Source organism: Sinocyclocheilus anshuiensis, unplaced genomic scaffold (assembly GCF_001515605.1).
Source record: "Sinocyclocheilus anshuiensis isolate Anshui unplaced genomic scaffold, SAMN03320099.WGS_v1.1 scaffold1170, whole genome shotgun sequence".
Classification (NCBI taxonomy): domain Eukaryota; kingdom Metazoa; phylum Chordata; class Actinopteri; order Cypriniformes; family Cyprinidae; genus Sinocyclocheilus; species Sinocyclocheilus anshuiensis.
Genome location: NW_015538055.1, coordinates 1,838,469 through 1,857,640, shown reverse-complemented (window position 1 = coordinate 1,857,640; position 19,172 = coordinate 1,838,469). Strand labels below are relative to the sequence as shown.

Below are 19,172 nucleotides of genomic sequence, written 5' to 3'. Positions count from 1 at the left end.
TAAAAGGATAGTTCACCCAAAAATGAAACTTCTGTCATTAATTACTCACCCTCATGTCGTTCCAAACCTGTAAGATCTTCGTTCATCTTCAGAACACAAATTAAGATATTTTGGATGAAATCCGAGAGCTTTCTGACCCTGCATAGACAGCAAGGGTCAGAAACGTAGTAAGAACATTTTTAAAATAGTCCATGTGACATCAGTGGTTCAACCGTAATTTTATGAAGCTACGAGAAAACTTTTTGAGTGGAAAGAAAACAAAAATAATCACTTTATTCAACAATTTCTTCTTGCTTTCTATGCAAGAACGCTCTCGGATTTCATCAAAAATATCTTAATTTGTGTTCCGAAGATGAACAAAGATCTTACAGATTTGGAACGACATTAGGGTGAGTAATTAATGACAGAATTTTCATTTTTTGGGTGAACTATCCCCCAACATGTCTGCGTATGTACATGTAGTTCATAGTAGGAGGCCACTGCTCTATTCTCATCTGTACAAGCTTACCTTGCCCTCATGGTTGGGGCAGGAGAGGGGCGGGGCATATGTAGCAGCACCGGCTGACTCCAGCCCACTAGAGGCCTCGGGACGGGTGCAGTCCTGCTCCCTCTGCAACACCTCCATCAGATTAGTTATGAAGAAATTGTTCTGCAGTGCTGCAACACCCTTTTCAGGCAGGATGGAGGTCTGTCTGCACACTGGGCAGGAGAGGGTCAAGGACTGAGGGGGGATGTAGTTCTGGAGGCATCTGTGATGGAAAGGATGTAAAAACAAGTGCAAGACTTAAAAATAAGCGGTAAAGACTTCCCTCTAAGGTCAAATGAATTGTAAATGCACCGGGCGTATTCCAAGACATGATCAATCCATCTAATGGTCTGTCTGTGTTCAATTTTTCAGTCTCATTTTAATTTTAGCGGTAAATATTTTGACAGGATGATAGAAAGTAACAGAGATGAGAGCAGGACACATGATTTGTTGACAGAAGCGGAAAAAAACGGAGGCTCACATTCCAGCCCAGTGACGGCAAAGGGAATATGGTCATCTCTGTTTTTGCCTTACTGGGAGGTTTTTAAACATGATCTCATATGACAGCCATTCTAAAGTGAAATCCAGCATCTGTGTAATTCCTTTGCCATTATATTGGAAGTGCTGGAAGAGCTTGAAGTCAAACTGTACATGTTCACTGGCACGTTGGAGCTGAGCGGGTCTTTTCAATTTATTCTCTATAGGAGCTGAGGAGCAGACCTGCACAGAGGATTGTGGGGTTGACAACAAATCAGACCAAGTGGTGAGCGTGTTGAATGTTGAACTTATGGAAATGAGAGGCTAAAAACAATGGGAGGCAGCCAGGATTTAAAAAAAAAAAAGTGTATTAAATTCACACTGAATGTGTACTCTGACAATTCAGAAATATAGTTTGTTTGTTTTTATTTTAGTATTATTGAATTAATTAAACATTTTATATTTTAATTTAACAATTATTATATTATTTTGTAAATAATAATTATGTAAATCTTATCTCAATATGGCTAGACTGTGGCAGGATTAAACAAAAGGGTGTATTAATTTGACTATGCGTATTCAGACATCAAGTTTTTTTATTATAATTGAATTATTATTGAATTATTGAATAATTGTATTTTTTATTTAAAGGTGACATATCATGAAAATCGGACTTTTCCAGGTCCCCGGTGCATCTACCAACCAAGGAAACGTGAAAAAGATTAACCCGGTAACTTTGTTTTGGTAAGCCTTTTTCTGCAAGCGTCTGAAAAAACGAGCGCGTCTGATTTCACTCCCTTGGTGACGTGGCAAAGGGATCTCATTATAATATTACCGCCCCTTAATCTGCACGTTTCCACCCATGGCACCGTCATTTTGATTTCGCAAGCGACAACGGTGTAATGCCATGGCGAAAGTTTGAGCAAAACATGCTAACTGTTCTGCCTTTGGCTGCACAGACGAGCACAGAACACTACTTAGAGTCCCAGCCTCAGAGGAGACAAGAGAGCAGTGGATTTATTGATTTATTTACTGCTGCTGCCACACAGATCTAAAATAAACATGCGATTTATTTCCCAGCTGTTTACCTTCACAGACATAACCGACTGTTTTTTGTAACTCATGTGTGTTTTTAACGTAAACTTGTGTGTGAATGAGAACTTAGTTTAGTACTCACATGCTGTGACAGCCGCTTTCTGTCCGTGTGCTTCAGATGTGTGCACTCAGAAATATCATATCAGAAGTTTAAACTCGTATGGTTTAAAACGCATGATTTCAGCGCGATAAACATGATAATCAGAACCAAAACAGATGTTTTTTAGCAGGTCCGAGCTGTAATGGCACAGCTCTATTCTCTGTTCTGGGGGCGGGGAGCAGCAGCTCATTTGCATTTAAAGAGACAGGCCCAAAAAACAGCGTGTTTCTGCTTCCACTCAAAATAGGCATTTTCAAAATGATATAATAAATGATCTGTGGAGTATTTTGAGCTGAAACTTCACAGACACATTCTGGGGACAGCAGAGACTTATATTACATATAGTAAAAAGGGGCATAATCTCCTTTAATTATTATTATTTTTTTATTATTCTAAATATTATTTAAATGTGGCTAGGCTGTGGCAGTATTGACGTGTACTCTGGCAATTCAGAAAAAAAAAACACTAATTAAATTAAATTAAATGTAATTTAATTTAATAATTTAATTTAATTTAATAATTATGATTTAATTTTGTACAATTATTCAAGATATTATTTTATATATGGCTATCAAAAAAGACCTAAAATAGCATTTGGATGGGGACTGAACCGTTTCACTAAAATTCATAAAATTCCCAAATGTTTCATTTGAGAGCGGGTGGACAGACAACCATGTTGGATTATTACTGACTTTAGCTGGAAAACTTTGCAGCTTGCATTATTGACTTGACCTTAGTTCGCTCTTCTATAATACAATATTACAAAAAAATGAAGATGTACAGTCATGTGTTATGTTTCAGTTAGTAACTCCCAACACTGGATCATCTTCAAGACAACCAGACTGCTGTGATTTTACAGACACACCCACCCCCAAAGCGGCAGTGTTTTGGCCAGCATTTATCAGATTTCTTCCACACCAGTGAACACAGACAGTCTTTAGCATACTGTGAAAGCAGCATTCAGGCTATGATTGCGTGATTGTAATAATTTGTTCATTCATGCACACGGGACTATCTATTGAGATACCTTTCACAGAAGGTGTGCAGGCAGGGCAGGACTTTGGGATTGTGGTAGTGCTCCAGACAGATGCTACACATCAGGAACTGCTTGTCTATTTGACGCACCACTGGGCTGGTGCTGCCGCTTTCCCGCTTAGCCATCGTGAGAGGCATTCAAATGAAGAGACAGAGGCCTCTCAGACTATAAGAGAGAGACAGAATGAACGGTAATCTTTGAATACAGCTGTAGGTCTATTCCATCTTTACAATCCCATGTATGTACATATGACCACTAAATACAATGAAACAATATTTCCTCACTTTTTTTTTTTTTTTGCAATTTTACAAATATTGTTTCATTGCATTTTTTGCACATTACATAACACAGTCTGATTAGAAATGATGCACAGTAAAAATATTCTAGTAATATTTACATAGATTTTTGATCACGTCATATTTTATCTGAAATATGTCCTCCAGTTTAAAAAAAAAAGTAATAATTCAACATTTTATGATGTAGTTTCATATTGAAAGTCCATGACAAGGGTAAAACAAAAAACAAGCATTTAAAAATTTGCAACACATTTCTTTATACAACACCACCATTCCAAATCTTGGGGTCAGTAAGATTTTTTTAATTTAATTCATATCTTTATTTAGCAACAATGCATTACATTGATCAAAAGTGAGAGTAAAGACAGTTATAATGTAACAAAATATTTCTATTTCAAATGAATTGTTATTTAGAATTTTCTATTAATCAAAGAAAAAAATGATCGCTGTTTCCACAAAAATATTAAGCTGCACAAATGTTTTCAACATTGATAATAATAAGAAATGTTTCTTGAGCATCAAATCAGCATATTAAAATGATTTCTGAAGGATCATGTGACACTGAAGACTGGAGTAATGATGCTGAAAATTCAGCTTTTTCATCACAGGAATAAATTACATTTTAATAATATATTAAAAAAAGAAAACAGCTTTAGCCATCAACTATATCCATGATACACATCCATGTGAACATCTGTCTGCTCAGACTGAACAGCTTAACCCTATTCCCTCCATCAACAACATGTTATTGTTCAATATCAATGAATGTGCATACATCAGTTTATCTTCCACAAACAAATGGGATGTGAAATCCCATGATACCCAAAACATAACAGTCCCTCTGTTATTGAGAGTCATATGTCTGTCTGTCTGTCTGAGTGTGTGAATGTGTGTTTGTGTGAGCTCATGGTTTCGTTTGCTGTTTCAATGTCCATGTGCTTCCTCGTCTGCCGTGATTTTCCGTCTCTGACCCACGTCTGATTCCCCATTGTCAGTCTTAGGATTAGTGTGAGGATTTTATCTACTAAAAGTATGAATTTTATATTCCATGTTGCAACACAAACCACATGTCAGGCACTTCCTCTTAGACAGTAAGCATGAACAGCTGGAGAAACTGATACTGTAAATGAAAAAATTTGTCCATGTAACATCAAGTGGACTGGTGGAGGTCAGATCACACTTAATTTTCACAACTCATATTATTAAATTGAATTTACTTTGTGTACTTAGGCAATTAAAAATACTGTTTGTTTTATATTTCGTTTTTTTATTTTATGAATATTGTTATTTTGTAACATTTTCAGTGAGGCTAGACTGTATGTGTACTCTGACAATTCAGAAACAAATGTTTTTTATTTAACCATCATTTAATTATTTTTTATTTATTTAATAATTATTAAATGTTTTTAATAATTATTATATAATTTTTGTAAAATGAACACACAGCTGCTGTGAGATAACAGGAAAACTGCAACCTCATCTCTCACATCCTGGGATTAGAAGCCTCCCAATACCCTCATGACTAACCTGTAACGTCAGATGCTCTGTACTTCTTGAGTAATCTTTTATTTGCAGCTTGTAGAAAAGCAGCAGAAAAGCGGTGCCCCGGAGCTGCGGCGTTTCACTCTCTCATATTCTGTTCTCTTTATGCTCCCTAAAGCTGTTTACTCAGACTTTTATACAAAACACATTTGAAATATTATCTATCTGAGTGTTGCACCCTTCATTTCTGTCTCTTCACAAGAGGAAGGGAAATAAGGAAGTCTTTAAATGGCACTTCCTAAAAATCCTCCCAGTTCCTTCCTATGTGTTTACAGTGAGAGAGAGAAAGAGAGAGAGAGAGAGAGAGAGAGAGAGAGAGAGAGAGATTAACTAATCATTGCTGGCCACTGGGATGAATAGAAAGAGGAGAAGATTTGTCTCTCTCAGTCCAAAAAGGCAGCTGTCCTTATTATTACAGCAGAGGGAAACCCCTAGGCAAAAACCGACAGACAGACAGACAGACAGATAGACAGAGAGAGAGAGAGAGAGAGAGAGAGAGAGAGAGAGAGATTAACTAATCATTGCTGGCCACTGGGATGAATAGAAAGAGGAGAAGATTTGTCTCTCTCAGTCCAAAAAGGCAGCTGTCCTTATTATTACAGCAGAGGGAAACCCCTAGGGAAATATTACTAACAATAAATTTCACCCACTGATAGCACTGTTTATTTTCACACGTCTGCCGCTGTTTTGTATTAGCACCAAATTCACTAAAGGAATTATGCAAATCAGGCAACGGACATCCAAAAAAGCAGCGGACCACTTGCATTTGGCATACTTTGTTTTGACTGTACAGCATCACCGCACTGCGATCCAGACACCTGAACCAACACTTTAAAAAAAATTATAATATGTTTGACAACATAACCAATCTAGATTTGGCTCTTCTCCATCCTTTGAACATCATTAGGTGAATAAACGGGCCGTTCACATGGAACACATTTCTGCTTTTAAAAATATGCTTTGTGATGTGTTTTTTAAAAACTCAAATTCTTTTAAGCGCCACATTTTTAGAAGCTATGCATGTCATGCATGAGACATTCCAAAATATGCAACAGTCAAACATGTTCTCAAACTTTTTGACTCCAAGGCTGTCCACAAAAATATTCAAATGCCCAATTACTTTTCTAGTTGTTGATATACTGGATAAGGATTAACAATAAGGATTTTTAAAAGATATTTTACTCACAATTTCTACCCAATAAAAATATTGTAGAGCTTGGCATTTTATTAATTTATATAAATTTTCCAATCCGAGATTACTAAATTACACCAAACGCTTCTTATTCAGAAAACATGTTCTGTGTGAACAGCCCTAATGCTACAACGATCAGTATAAAATGCACACAAACATCACTTTTCAATAAAAGGTTTTGTGATTAAGGCTCAACCTATAATAACTGGACAAATTTTGCATAGAAAGCAGTAATAATAATGAAGACAGAATGAGTAACAGAAAAAGTGAAACAAAAAGCATTCGCTTTAGGATGAATGACAGTCAAAGAGAGACATTAATCATATTAAATCCAAACAGTTCCAAAACTGCAGAATCAGGTTCAGAGAAATGGAACAAGGGATCAATAGATCAACCAGCATTGTTTTATTGATGATGCTGACACCAAAATAGGCTGTTGGGCAATATGCAAATATATATATATATATACATATATAATAAACTGGCCCCACTGTTTAGTTACTACACATGGGCGTTAATTCCCATGTATACACACACAAAACACTCGAAAGATTATCCATGGTTGTGAAAAACACAAAAGACAGGGTTGTGGATTTTCTCAAGCAGAGCTCATTGTTTGGTTTCCTGCATGCTCTAGCCAAGCCCAGTAACCAAGAAACACCAGCGCAGGCCCCCTCGCTCTCCCGCCCCACCCCCTTCACCAGCAGCTCAACGCTGACATCACAGCAGCCCTTCCCTCTTTCTTTGACCGCGTCTCGCTCTCTCCCTCTCTCTTCATGCTCTCTTCTCATGCTTACTCTAAAGCTCAGTAGAAATTTCAAAAGACTAGGCCTGAGTCTGCCTGTCATTAGAGTCCATTTACTGTGTGTAGGCCATGTCCTGTATGTAGGCAAGTTCCTGTAAAAAAAAAAAAAAAAGAAAAGAAAAATGGCCAAAATAGGACTGTAAACATTACTTTTAGTTTAGAGGTTTTGTTCAGACTCAAGCTTAAAAGGGAAAGTTTGGACATTTTAGCTAGTGACCTAGTTTTGTGTTTCAAAGGTCATATTGCCACACTATGTGGGGTAAGTTGTCACAATGCAATATGCAATGCTAAGCACATGCAATATTAAGTTTTAATGTTGCTTGGCACGTGAAATATAAACTTGTGACCATAAGCCACCTTACGTGATATTCTCGTCTAATCTTTCTCACATTGTGTCAGTGAGGTTAATGAAAATGGGAGGTTTTAAAAGAGTGCTAAGGGAATTATACAAATAAATATATGAATGAACTAATTATATGAATGCACCTCTGAAGGTTCTGACTGTCTTCAGAAACGATTCAATGGCATTTTGTTTTTATCTTCGCTCCATGTAATGCCTAAAGGAAGTGTTTTAATCGCAATACTGCTTTGTCCACGGAGGTTACGGGAAACAGGGCATTCTGAAAAGTTGAAATGTTTTTATCTGGATGTGGCGTGGACGCGCCTGGAAAAAATGAGTGCGTCGCACCGCGTGTGTGTCGCGACTGCGTCGCTTTCATTATGAGTGCGCCTGCCGCGCATCTACATTTGAAATAACATACTTGAGCGCGCAAAAGACACGATATGTGAATGGCCCCTAATTCAGCTTTTCCATAAGCGCCACCTGCTGTCAGTGAGTGGATTTACATAGACTTATATTTACATTCAGTCTGTGTGCAGTTTCTGTCTGGCCAAAAACGGACCGAATTTGCATGCCCTGCTGTCAATTTTGACCGGTTGATGAAAAACAAGCTTATGTGGATTCTACACATTTAAACAATTCAGATAAGTTATCTAGAATTATTTATGGAGCAGATAAAATACATATAATCATTTATGAATCAATTATCATTTTGACATCTTTTCTTTATTTAAAGGCTGAAATGTGAGGTTTACCTTTTTATTAATCTTTTTAAAAGCTTTATTTGAACATCTACATTAGATATTTCAACATGCTATTAAACTGTTGTCAGTCAAGTTGTCATTTAAAATCCGAACATCATTGATAATGTTATTGTTTTAGTGATTATGCAAACAAAAAGTAATTTAATTTGTTGTTTGTTGATTTTTAAATATAAAACTTGGTGAAGTGATTTATGTGTTGGTACTTTTTTAACATCTCCAGCACATTTTAACAATACCATGATATTTTTGGTCACTATAAACGTGATAAGAAATTTTCATACCGTTACATCCCTAGCCAAAACTGCCATGAATAGTCTGGATCAGATACACGCTACCTCTGAAAAAAACACCCTCTCAAAATCTGGTCTTGAAGAAAAATGTTTACCCTTGGTGAAAATATTAAAGAGGTCGTTTATGTGTTTATTATGTGTTTAGTGTAATCTTTAATATTTTCATAATAAAGTTAATATTTTTATTATTATTTCGCCAATAATAGTGAATACTGTAACAATTTAAAATATCTGTTTTCTAATTTAATACAATTTAAAGTGTAATTTAATCTGTGATGGCAAAGCTGAATTTTCAACAGCCATTTCTCCAGTCTTCAGTGTCACATGATCCTTCAGAAATCATTCTAACATGCTGATTTGCTGCTCAAGAAACATTTCTCATCAATGCTGAAAACACTTGTGCTGTTCATATATACCACACAATGAAGTATGTCTTTAGATGTCCCAGATGCAGAATAATGAGGACCAACATAGCGAAAACCGCAATATTGCAAGTACTGCTCTAGAGTACTTTGTACAGCCGTCTGCTGAATGGATATTGTTTATAGTGTGCATTGTGTGGAAGCATAAATATTTAACAGCAACTACAATTTGTACTCAATGTTGTAGTGCTCATCATCTGAATGTTGCTTAGGATAAAAACAGCCTAAATAAAAATAATATTGAATACAAAAAAATGCATTATATATAATGCAACATTTCAACAAGCTAATTTAAAAAAATAATATTCATAACACAATAAAGGTGTATGCTGAAACAGAATATTAATATACAGCAGTGGGGGCCTAACTTATTGTAAAAACAATATTTACAATTTTTAAATAAATGTTTTAAAAGTAGCGTAAACATCAGTAGCGGACTCTTGTGTGAAAGCTGCTTCTCCTTATAATTGTTGATTTTTTTTGTGGGAAATGAATCGTTTAGATCAGGGGTAGGCAAGTTCGGTCCTAGAGAGCCGCAGTCCTGCAGAGTTCAGCTCCAACCCTGAAAACAAAACTCACCTGCCTATAGCCTTAGTAATCCTGAAGACATTGATTAGCTTGTTCAGGTGTGTTTGATTAGGGTTGGAGCTGAACTCTGCAGGACTGCGGCTCTCTAGGACCGAACTTGCCTACCCCTGAGCTAGGCTTTTGTGTGTAGTTTGTGCTTTCCCCTGACGAGGGTAGGGGGAGAGGGCCTAGGTTCAAGAGTCACGGTTCGCTACTGATATACAGTATTACAGTCTCCGGGGCTTTATTATGCACAAGGTTTCAAGGGCCTTTAACATATTTCTTTCTTCATGCCCCATTCTAAGACCGTTGCTCAGCAGGGATGGCATTTAATCAGATTGTAACAGAGGCTTACATTCAGAAAAAAATCAGTCTGGGTCTAATCTGCCTGGGACAGAGACCGCTTGCCCCCTGCCACCTACAGCTCACCAAAATAATAAGCTGCCTGTTTAGGACAATAGAGCTGAGCAGAGATCATTTCCATAAATTTCACTTTCTTGCAATTAATCAACATTAGCGAAACAGCTCAGCAAGACAGCATGTGTATCATTCCATTACCTGTGTCTAATTGCCAGTGTTAATTTTTACAGCAAATTTTGATTTAGTTTTAGTCATAGGGCTGGAAAAAAAATAGATTTTCCGATTAATCGTTTTTTTAAATGACGTCGATTCGATATCGATTCTCAAAAGCCGCGAATCGATCTTTTCCAGTATTTATTTCAGCACACATTTAAAACAAGATCTGATTAACGTGAATCTTATCATTAGTCTTCTCCACTAGATGTCACCCTTATTTACCTTGCGCGATGTTACAACAGAAATCCTGTCATTCATTCAGCACTTATCATGGCCATACGCGCAATTCGCAATGCTCAGGTGAAATGCTATAGTAATACTATAAATCTGCGCAAGCATTTGATATCACGCATAAGGCGCCATGATTTCCGCACTAAAACTATATTCACTGAATGTAATCAAAAAAATAGAGAATCGAATCGAATCGAGAGCTTGCAAATCGAAATCGAATCGGAACATCTGAATCGATACCCAGCCCTAGTCATAGTCTTTTGACTAAAATGCCATTTAGTTTTAGTCATATTTTAGCCATCTGAATTGTTTTTAGTTTTAGTCTAGTTTTAGTAGACTAAATCTACGGTAAATTTAGTCTGCTAAAATCTAATGGGTTTAGTTAGTGTAATGCATTTATTAAGCATTTCTCTAAAATTTCCAAACTCATTATATAGGTTTAATATTAAGGTTTTGTCATGATACACACCGATTTAACTGCGGTGACACACAACATGCCTTTGTTAAAATTAAATAAAACCACTTCTCATAAAGAACAAGAACATGGTCTTCTTTTTAATGAAATACCAATGGTTATATAGGCTAATTATGCATTATTTATAGCAACTTGTTTACCATATTCTTCATTCTTTCAAGCAGACATATTTATTTCTATAAATAAATTTAGATTAATCTTTAGGGCTACTAAAGTTTTTCAGTCAAGAGCAGTGAGTGATTTTCTGTCTTTCTGTTGTTGTTTGATTAACATCAATGACTCGGACAATAGCAACTAAATTAGGCTGCTGTCCCTTTAAAACCGAATGCACAGCTGCAATGGATGCAATGTACTGATACACGTTCTCCCTACTGTTTACGTTCACTTAAGACGTAATCAACTGTGTTTACGTGAATACTCATCAAAATGGACAATTCAACATCATTTTTGTGTGTAATTCTCCATCCATGTGAGTGCGACGAGAGAGTACTTGTGTGCTGTGAGACGCGCTTTCTGTGCGTGTATGCTTCAGTGTCTGCGCTCAGAAAACCAGACCGAATTGAGTTCTCTCTTGCGTCGTCAGATTTATCTATATGTCTGCTCTTCTCTTACTCCCACATATTGAAATTTTTTAACGTTTTATGAGATGTGCAGCAAGTGTATTTTAGCTTTTGTCCTGCCGGTTCATATGTACGCATCTAACCTCCTAACTATGCAGCAGATTCGTTCTGAATAAATCTCTTCCCAAATCGTCCCTCCCTAACATATTCGTCTCGTTTTTAATTCGTTGACGAAAATGTCAATACATTTTCATCATAGTTTTTGTCATTCAAAATGAGTTTTAGTTTATCATCTCGTTGTCGTCGGTGAAAAAATTGTCGTTGACAAAAATTACTGACAGATGACAGCTGTGACAGCTAAGTGGAATCCCGGAAAATAAACCGTGAAACTTTGACCAATGAGAGAACAGTTTACTCGCGCGTGACTTGTATTAACAAATTTGGTCCATTTAGAAACATTGCCGTGTGAGGTGTGAAAGCACCCATTAAATCAACAGGCTGCAAGGAAGCAGTTGCACAGACATATAACTAGGCTGATCTTGCATGCTGAGAGTTGCATAAGTGGTATTTACAGTGTTGTGTCTGGGGAGATGCCATGAGTCACAGAGCACTAACAAAGTAATGCATCTATGCTTCTTTATCCTTATATATCATGTTTTACTGTAACTGCAGACGTGGGCTGGACTGAAAGGGTTATTTCCTGATGTTGCATCCACATCCGGTCTGTCTATCTATGAATAATTAACAAATACAAAAGACTGATTTTAAAATGGCTCGCAGACACTGACTGAGGATTTGCAGTATTGCACGATATGTATTTCACAGTTGGACTATGCACTTTGAGCAATGGCCTTAGTGTTATTGTTCTGTCTATAAATCTGTAAGGTCAAAGTTCAAGGCGCTGTGTTTAACATTTGAGTGTGTAATTCCACTGCTTAAAGGGATAGTTGAATAGTTATACAGAGTTGTATAGAGTACAAATGGAGATTGTTTAAAGAATCTTTAAACAGTTTTCGTCCATACACAGTTCACAGTGAGCACATCTGTCAAGCTCCAATAAGGATAAAACACAGCATAAAAGTGGTCTAAATGACTCATCTGCTATATTTTTCAAGTCTTCTGAAGTCATATGATAATTTAAGAACTGCTTGATGTTAAGTTGTTGAGTTAAACACAAGAACCGGATCAGCTCCATTTGCAAATAAATATTTTTTTTAGTTGATTCTTTTCAATGAATTGTTAATCCAGTTCACAAATTGGACTGAAAGACTGATTCATAAATCAATCGGATCATTAAGTCAACAATTTGAATTCAAGAACCAGACCAGGGCTGTTTTCTCAAAAGCATCATAACCCTAAGTAGATCATTGAAACCATTAGCACCAATGGTGTTTGCAAGCTATTTAGGCTTACAATGCTTTTGGAAAACGCAGCCCAGTCTAATTAATCAATGAATCGTTCAGTCTGATTTGTGAACAGAATCAACAGTTTGGTAAGCAACTCAAATAAATGATTCATTCACAAATCTGACTAGTCCAGTTCAAGTTCAACTCACTGACTCAGTGAATCAGTAAAAACTGACTTTTTTTTGTCATTTTTAGAGCTTGAAAGACAGCCAGTATGATCTGTCATGTATGTGTGAAGATTCTGATTCTTCAAAATGATTATTTTGCCATTTTCACAAAAGTGTAAATATGCCTAAAAACACTAATGTCTTGCATAAGAAATACCCTTATAACAGTAAAAAGCAAAGTATTTACTTTAATCAAGATAGACTATAGGGAAGCTGGTGTGAAAGTAGATGAATATAAATACAAGAGCATTATTTGTTGTGTGAGAGTTAACGCAATCCACTTCTAATCGGTGTCACAATAAACAGTCACATAAATGTTGAGTGGCCTATTCTGACAATAATGTCACTCTTTTGGTTCTACCATCAGATTAACTTACAGTCATTGGTCATTGTTGGAAGAGAGGAGGTTGATAACATCAACCCTGATCTTCATCCACACCCAACCAAGACTAGATATCATCACAAATGAGACAGTTCATGAATTTCTTATCACATCTGATCCTGAATAACCAAACAGCGCTGTTATGAGGCATAAAGGCATGGCTGTCCTGCTGCAGCAGCCCAGATGCCAAGTCCACTGGGAGATGCTTGGTTCCTGTTCAGCCTTATGAAAGCCTTGTTTGCTGCACTGCACTGCTCCCTGCATCGTTAAAACCAGATGGATGAATCTGTGCATTAATTCCTATCAGTGACTCCATATCATTTACCCAACGATTATTCAACACCATACTGACTCATTAGTACACTGTAACAAGCAGAAGGATGAAAATGAAGCCATTTGTCTTTTGGTAAATTACATAAGATGCATTGGCAAATTGCTGCACAATTGCTGTACAATTTATACCACATTTTCCAAAGCAGTCATTAGTCACACTATATAAACTTGTGTTACTGTCCACCAGCAATGTGGTGTGGTCATCTGGACATCTGCACTAACCTACAATAGCATAACGAAACAGCTCTGTGCATGAAAGCAGATGGAGGAAAACATGCCATGTCAAGATATGTCAACCTGTAGTATTATAGTAGTATTAAAATAATGATCTGAATTTTTGAATTTTTTAAAATTTTAGATTTTGAATGGTCTAAATTTATTTGTTTATTTAAAAATATGAATTTATTTATAAGTATAAATATAATTATTTTTATACAATTTATAAAAAATATCCTATAAAAATATGGTATGAATTTTGAATGGTCATATTGCATGATGCATTAAAATAGGATATAATTTTAATTAAAGGGGTCATATGATGTTGCTAAAAATAACATTATTTTGTGTATTTGGTGTAATGCAATGTTGTTTACGCGGTTTAAGTTTCAAAAAACACATTATTTTCCACATAATGTACATTATTGTTGCTCTTCTATGCCCCCTCCACAAAATGGCAGCGGCGGCAACGGCAATAATAAAAGTTACGCCTTCTTTTTTTGCGTGAACATTTGGGCGGCGTTATGCAAATCTTCCCACACAGTGACGTAGACATGTGGGGGGCGTGTTAGAACGAGCCGTTTTAGGTAGGTGTGGCTGACTCTTAACTTTTATAAAGAATACCTCTTTGGATTTGAGACTTTAGTCTTTGCAACTTTACAGATCTTCTTTATGCACCAAGAGCTCGTAACACTCCAAAGAGAAAGGAAAAATTGAAATCGCATCATATGACCCCTTTAATAAATTATTACTGATATTTACACTTTTCAACTAAATCGGGCATAATAGGATACTGCATAATTCATTAAATGTGGCAACTGTCATTTTTTTATTTTTATGTTTACTGATATTTACACTTAAATTATGTATTTTACATTTACACTTACATTTATACTCAAGTGAGAAACAATGCATTTGAAGCTTAACAGTACACAACAAAAATATATATGCATAATATATTGCATGTTCTAATTTGTGGTTAAGTGGTTTTTATTTTTGTAGTCCAATGATTATTTAGTTCTTATGCTCTCAAAAATTAAACAGTAATGAAAAAATAGTCAGTTGTAAAAACAATACTAATCAATCTGAAAAGTACTTTAATGACCCAAAAAAAGTCTTATTTAAATGTTTCATTACTTTGACTGCACAGGTTAAGAGGGACAGAAAGAAAGAAGTGAGATCCAACACATCCAATAAAATCAATCTCACACTACCTAGACAAATCTAGTCAGCATGACTGGATTCATTGTGATGCATGAGTGCACTTGTGTGTAACAAGTTAAATTCTTCTGCGCACACACACACACACACACACACACACACACACAAATACACAAACTGCACATTTCTGCAAGGTCAAAATATTCCAGACCACCAGGCGCCGCCCAGCCCCGTCAACTCAATGGCAGGACTGCAGAGTAAACTGTCACTCACACGAAGACGTGATTCCCGCACATCGATTCACCTGGAACAGGCTGCTGTCAGTCTGTCTGCTTTGCTTAACATCAACCTACAGCATCTTTCCAGCACGAACCTTCACCAAACCCTGTACAGAAACTAAACATGACATGACAAGCTGAATATTGACCTCTCCACAGCTATTCTCCTTGTTGGATAAAAAGCACCATCAACATCGGCTGATTTCATTTTGTTGCAATCATCACGTTCAACACCAGTAACATGTTATCTTCATCACATATGGGGGTATAAGTCTACTTATAGCACAGCATCTCGCTATCCAACCAGTTAGGCTCAGAATTGAACAGCATTTATAAAGCAAACAACAAAAGATCACTGAATATGCATTAACATCCTACTCAGAGCTAAAGCAGATTCTCACACCACTGCAGCAAAACATTTCTACATGTCAGTGATAATGCAGTTAGATAATGCATAATCTGTAGCTGGGGGAAATGTGGAACTGCTGATGTAAAGACTACACTTTCATCCTTCTTCTCAAACAGATGAAGACACTGTGAAAAGAACAGCTGAGCATTTTCTGTGCCAAAGCAGGCAACAGCTGCTATATTGAGCAGACGGGCCAGTGAAACTTTCTTAAGACTACTGTCGCTACTTTATTTTAGCAGATTCCAACTTTATATAGGTGTTCCAACTAACTTGGAAGTTTTTAGAATTGCGTGGAAAAACAGTATGTCCAGCTATAGACAGGCTCTAAAAGCTGCCAGGGTCGAGCATATCCACAAACTCAGGGAAAATAACCAAAACAATCCAAGATTTTTATTTAGCACAGTGGCTAGATTAACAAATAACCAGACGCCACCCGATCTAAATATTCCCTCACAGTTTAATAGTAATGACTTTATGAATTTCTTCACTGATAAAATAGATAACATCAGAAATACAATAACAAATGTAGATTCTACAGCGTATAATACTTCAGCTTCATTCATCGCACCAAAAGATAAACTGCAGCGCTTTACAACTATAGGACAGTTGTACTGCAGTTATATCTGATCAAATGCACATCATTATTCTTTAGTTTGGGTTAAACAAATACATTTTGCTTGGTTGGAACAGCACCTACACTAATTATGTCTCTATTTGTTTCTCTGTTTCTAGGATTTACACAAGCTTCAGTCTGGATCCAGAACACCTGAGAAGAGATGATGCTAACCTCTCATAGGACCTCAGATGATGCCAACCCTGAAACAACATACAGAACTACCACATTTTGCTATAAGTTTGATTGCATCATATAATAATTGCTGTTAATAGTATTCATCGTCTGTTTGATTACGTCTTTAATTGATTTTTCCGTACATTTCTGCCATATGTACATTGACTGACAGTCACCACTGATAAGCTACCACTAAATATTGTAGAAACTTAATTTGCTGTAAAGTTGCTTTGCAATGATTTGTATCGTGAAAAGTTGTACAAATAAACTTGAATTGAATTGTTTTGGTAGCAAAAGAGGACACAAAACAAGCGTAATGGAAAAGGGGTTATTCTCTTCATGTGGTTTAACATTAAACTAGTAGCTCCTTAGGAACTGAATGGACTTATTGTATCATTACTGTGGCAAACCCATTCATTGCCACACTTGCCTGATGATTGTGTAGTCTGTCTTTCAGTATCTGGACTACAAATCAATATGATTGACCACTGAAAGATGATATATATACATTAAATATAATTTTAATCGCTGCATGTATTAACACAACATGGCAACCTGTTCATTATAATTATACTGCCTTTGTCACTAACAAACAAACCTGTCATTTTTAAAACCACCCCAATTAGTCTTGCGCTGAATTTACACCAAATTAAATATTTAACATGTCTTTTACTTGCTTTGGCAAACTGCAAAAATAGTAAAACAACTAATGTATGGAACACTAAAAGGGCTTAAATTTTGCCCACTTCTGTAGTGAAATTCACAATATCCATGAGCAATGGTGCATGATGGAGGTAATTGCCTGAAAAAAACTGTAAAAGCCATTTGAGACAGACTTTTGATGGAATAAATGTTGTAGAGAACAAGGGCAATTTGGATGTACAGTAAGACTGCACCTTATTTCTCAAAAGCATCTGTAGTAAACTGTACTAAATACTAGAAAGCGGTTGATAATTTTGACTTCTATATATCCGTATAGATAGATTACAGTGTACACACACATGTATACATACTAATATATATATATGTTCTCCTTTATATATCATAAAGGATATATATGTTCTCCTTTATATATCATAAAGGATATATATCATATATTTATATATTCTTTAGAATGTTCTCCTTATTATCATTTAAATAAAATGCATAATGTGTGTTTGCTGTTGTCAAGTGATTATTTGGTTTTTACTGTGCCAAAAATCAGAAATAGATCATAATTAAAAACAAGAATCGGTTATGGGGCACTTAAAGCTAAAATAATCAGTATCAAATAATAATTTGAAAAAAATGTCTCTACTACAGACATGCAGTGTCATTAACAATATGCATCACACAAGTCAGATAAAGCACCTAATTTTGATGATTCATCAGCAGGCCTTACATGAACTTTACAAAGATGTACTTCTAGAGACAAAAGATATCTATGTAGGAGTGGTCACAGCCTAAGAACACTAACAGCTATAGAAAAAAGTGCATATAATATGTGATGGCATGACATTCATTCAGCATGCAGAGTGAAACAATGGAACATGAAGACAATCACAGATACTGTCAAATTCGTTGACCTAAAGCACAGCCCCATGACATACAGGGGAATCTACATCCTGCAGATATTTTAAGACTTCCTCACATCCTCGGAGATGGTGGACATTTGGAACACTGTAAAATCCCGTGGGTAACGTTTACAAAGAACAGGGGTTGATTTCAGCCGTCAAGCCAAGGAGATGTCTGTCCTGTACAAATGTCAATGAATTATTCAACATATGTGTCGACGCATTCACCGCAATGACAAAACGAGTCTAGAGGCGACGGTAAGAAACTAGTGCACTCACGTGAAATCTGGGCCGGATTTACAGAAGAGTCAGCATGAATAACGGGAGAAAGCGTTTTTCATTGTCAATGTCCGATAAATAATCCAGTTTTTACGTTTTTTTCATGAAAAACTGCAGTCCTTTTCTCCGAATGGGAGAGTCGGTAAGGAGGGGACAGTGAACTGAGCTTGTGGGCGTGTGCGAATGCAAAAGATGTTCGTTCATTGGTCAGCACCGGAATAGGAGGAGCTACGATAGCCAATAGGAGTTAGTATTTTGGAATATGTAATTATTTAAAACGTATATCTGAAAAGGAGTGATTCACTGGTTGTGGGGCTTTTGGTTCATCCCAGTGACTTGAATCTTTTGAATCTGATTTGTTTACTTTCTGAAGGATACAACGGTAAATGCCTGTATGTGTAAACAACAATTGTTTTATGTGTTATCAATCACCCAACCAATTCGTAAAAAAATGCTTCTATAAATGCATCGATTTATTTTCCCAGCCCTAATATATATATTGGATGAACTATATATATATATAGTTCTCTAATTGCTGGGCTTCACTTTTATCAAGCTTTAAAAAGACAAGACATAGAAAAGTAAGTCATGCGCTTTAAATGGAGCGACTTGACTCATTCAAAAAAATGACTCGTTTCGTTCACTGGAAAGAGTCATTAAAAAACAGCGATTCGTCCACGAACGAAAGGCCACTGTGATGCACTGTAACAGCTATTGAGGAAAAGAGATTCCTGAATAGCTGCATCTTATGACTGGTTGAATTTCAGTCTTTATCTACAAATGTTTTGGTGAAAAAAGAAAAGAAAACAAAAAAACTGCAAGAGAATTGCAATCATATTACAAAACTAATTAATTCCAAAGGGAGGAGACATCGTAGTAGGACACACCCTAGAAAGATGTCTCA

The 19,172-nt window shown here is 36.3% G+C and overlaps 1 protein-coding gene across 1 annotated transcript in view; it reads right to left on the bottom strand.

The window, feature by feature from the left end:
• LOC107683409 (tripartite motif-containing protein 3-like) overlaps nt 1-18,428 on the bottom strand; it is a 28,218-nt gene extending 9,790 nt beyond the window's left edge. The window contains exons 1-3 of the mRNA XM_016479466.1: nt 18,269-18,428; nt 3,226-3,399; nt 509-749 (exon numbers count right to left, since the gene is read on the bottom strand). Of these exons, the coding sequence (XP_016334952.1) occupies nt 509-749; nt 3,226-3,371 (387 nt within the window). The 5' untranslated portion in view covers nt 3,372-3,399; nt 18,269-18,428. The remainder of the gene's footprint in view (nt 1-508; nt 750-3,225; nt 3,400-18,268) is intronic.
• Nucleotides 18,429-19,172: the final 744 nt, after the last annotated feature.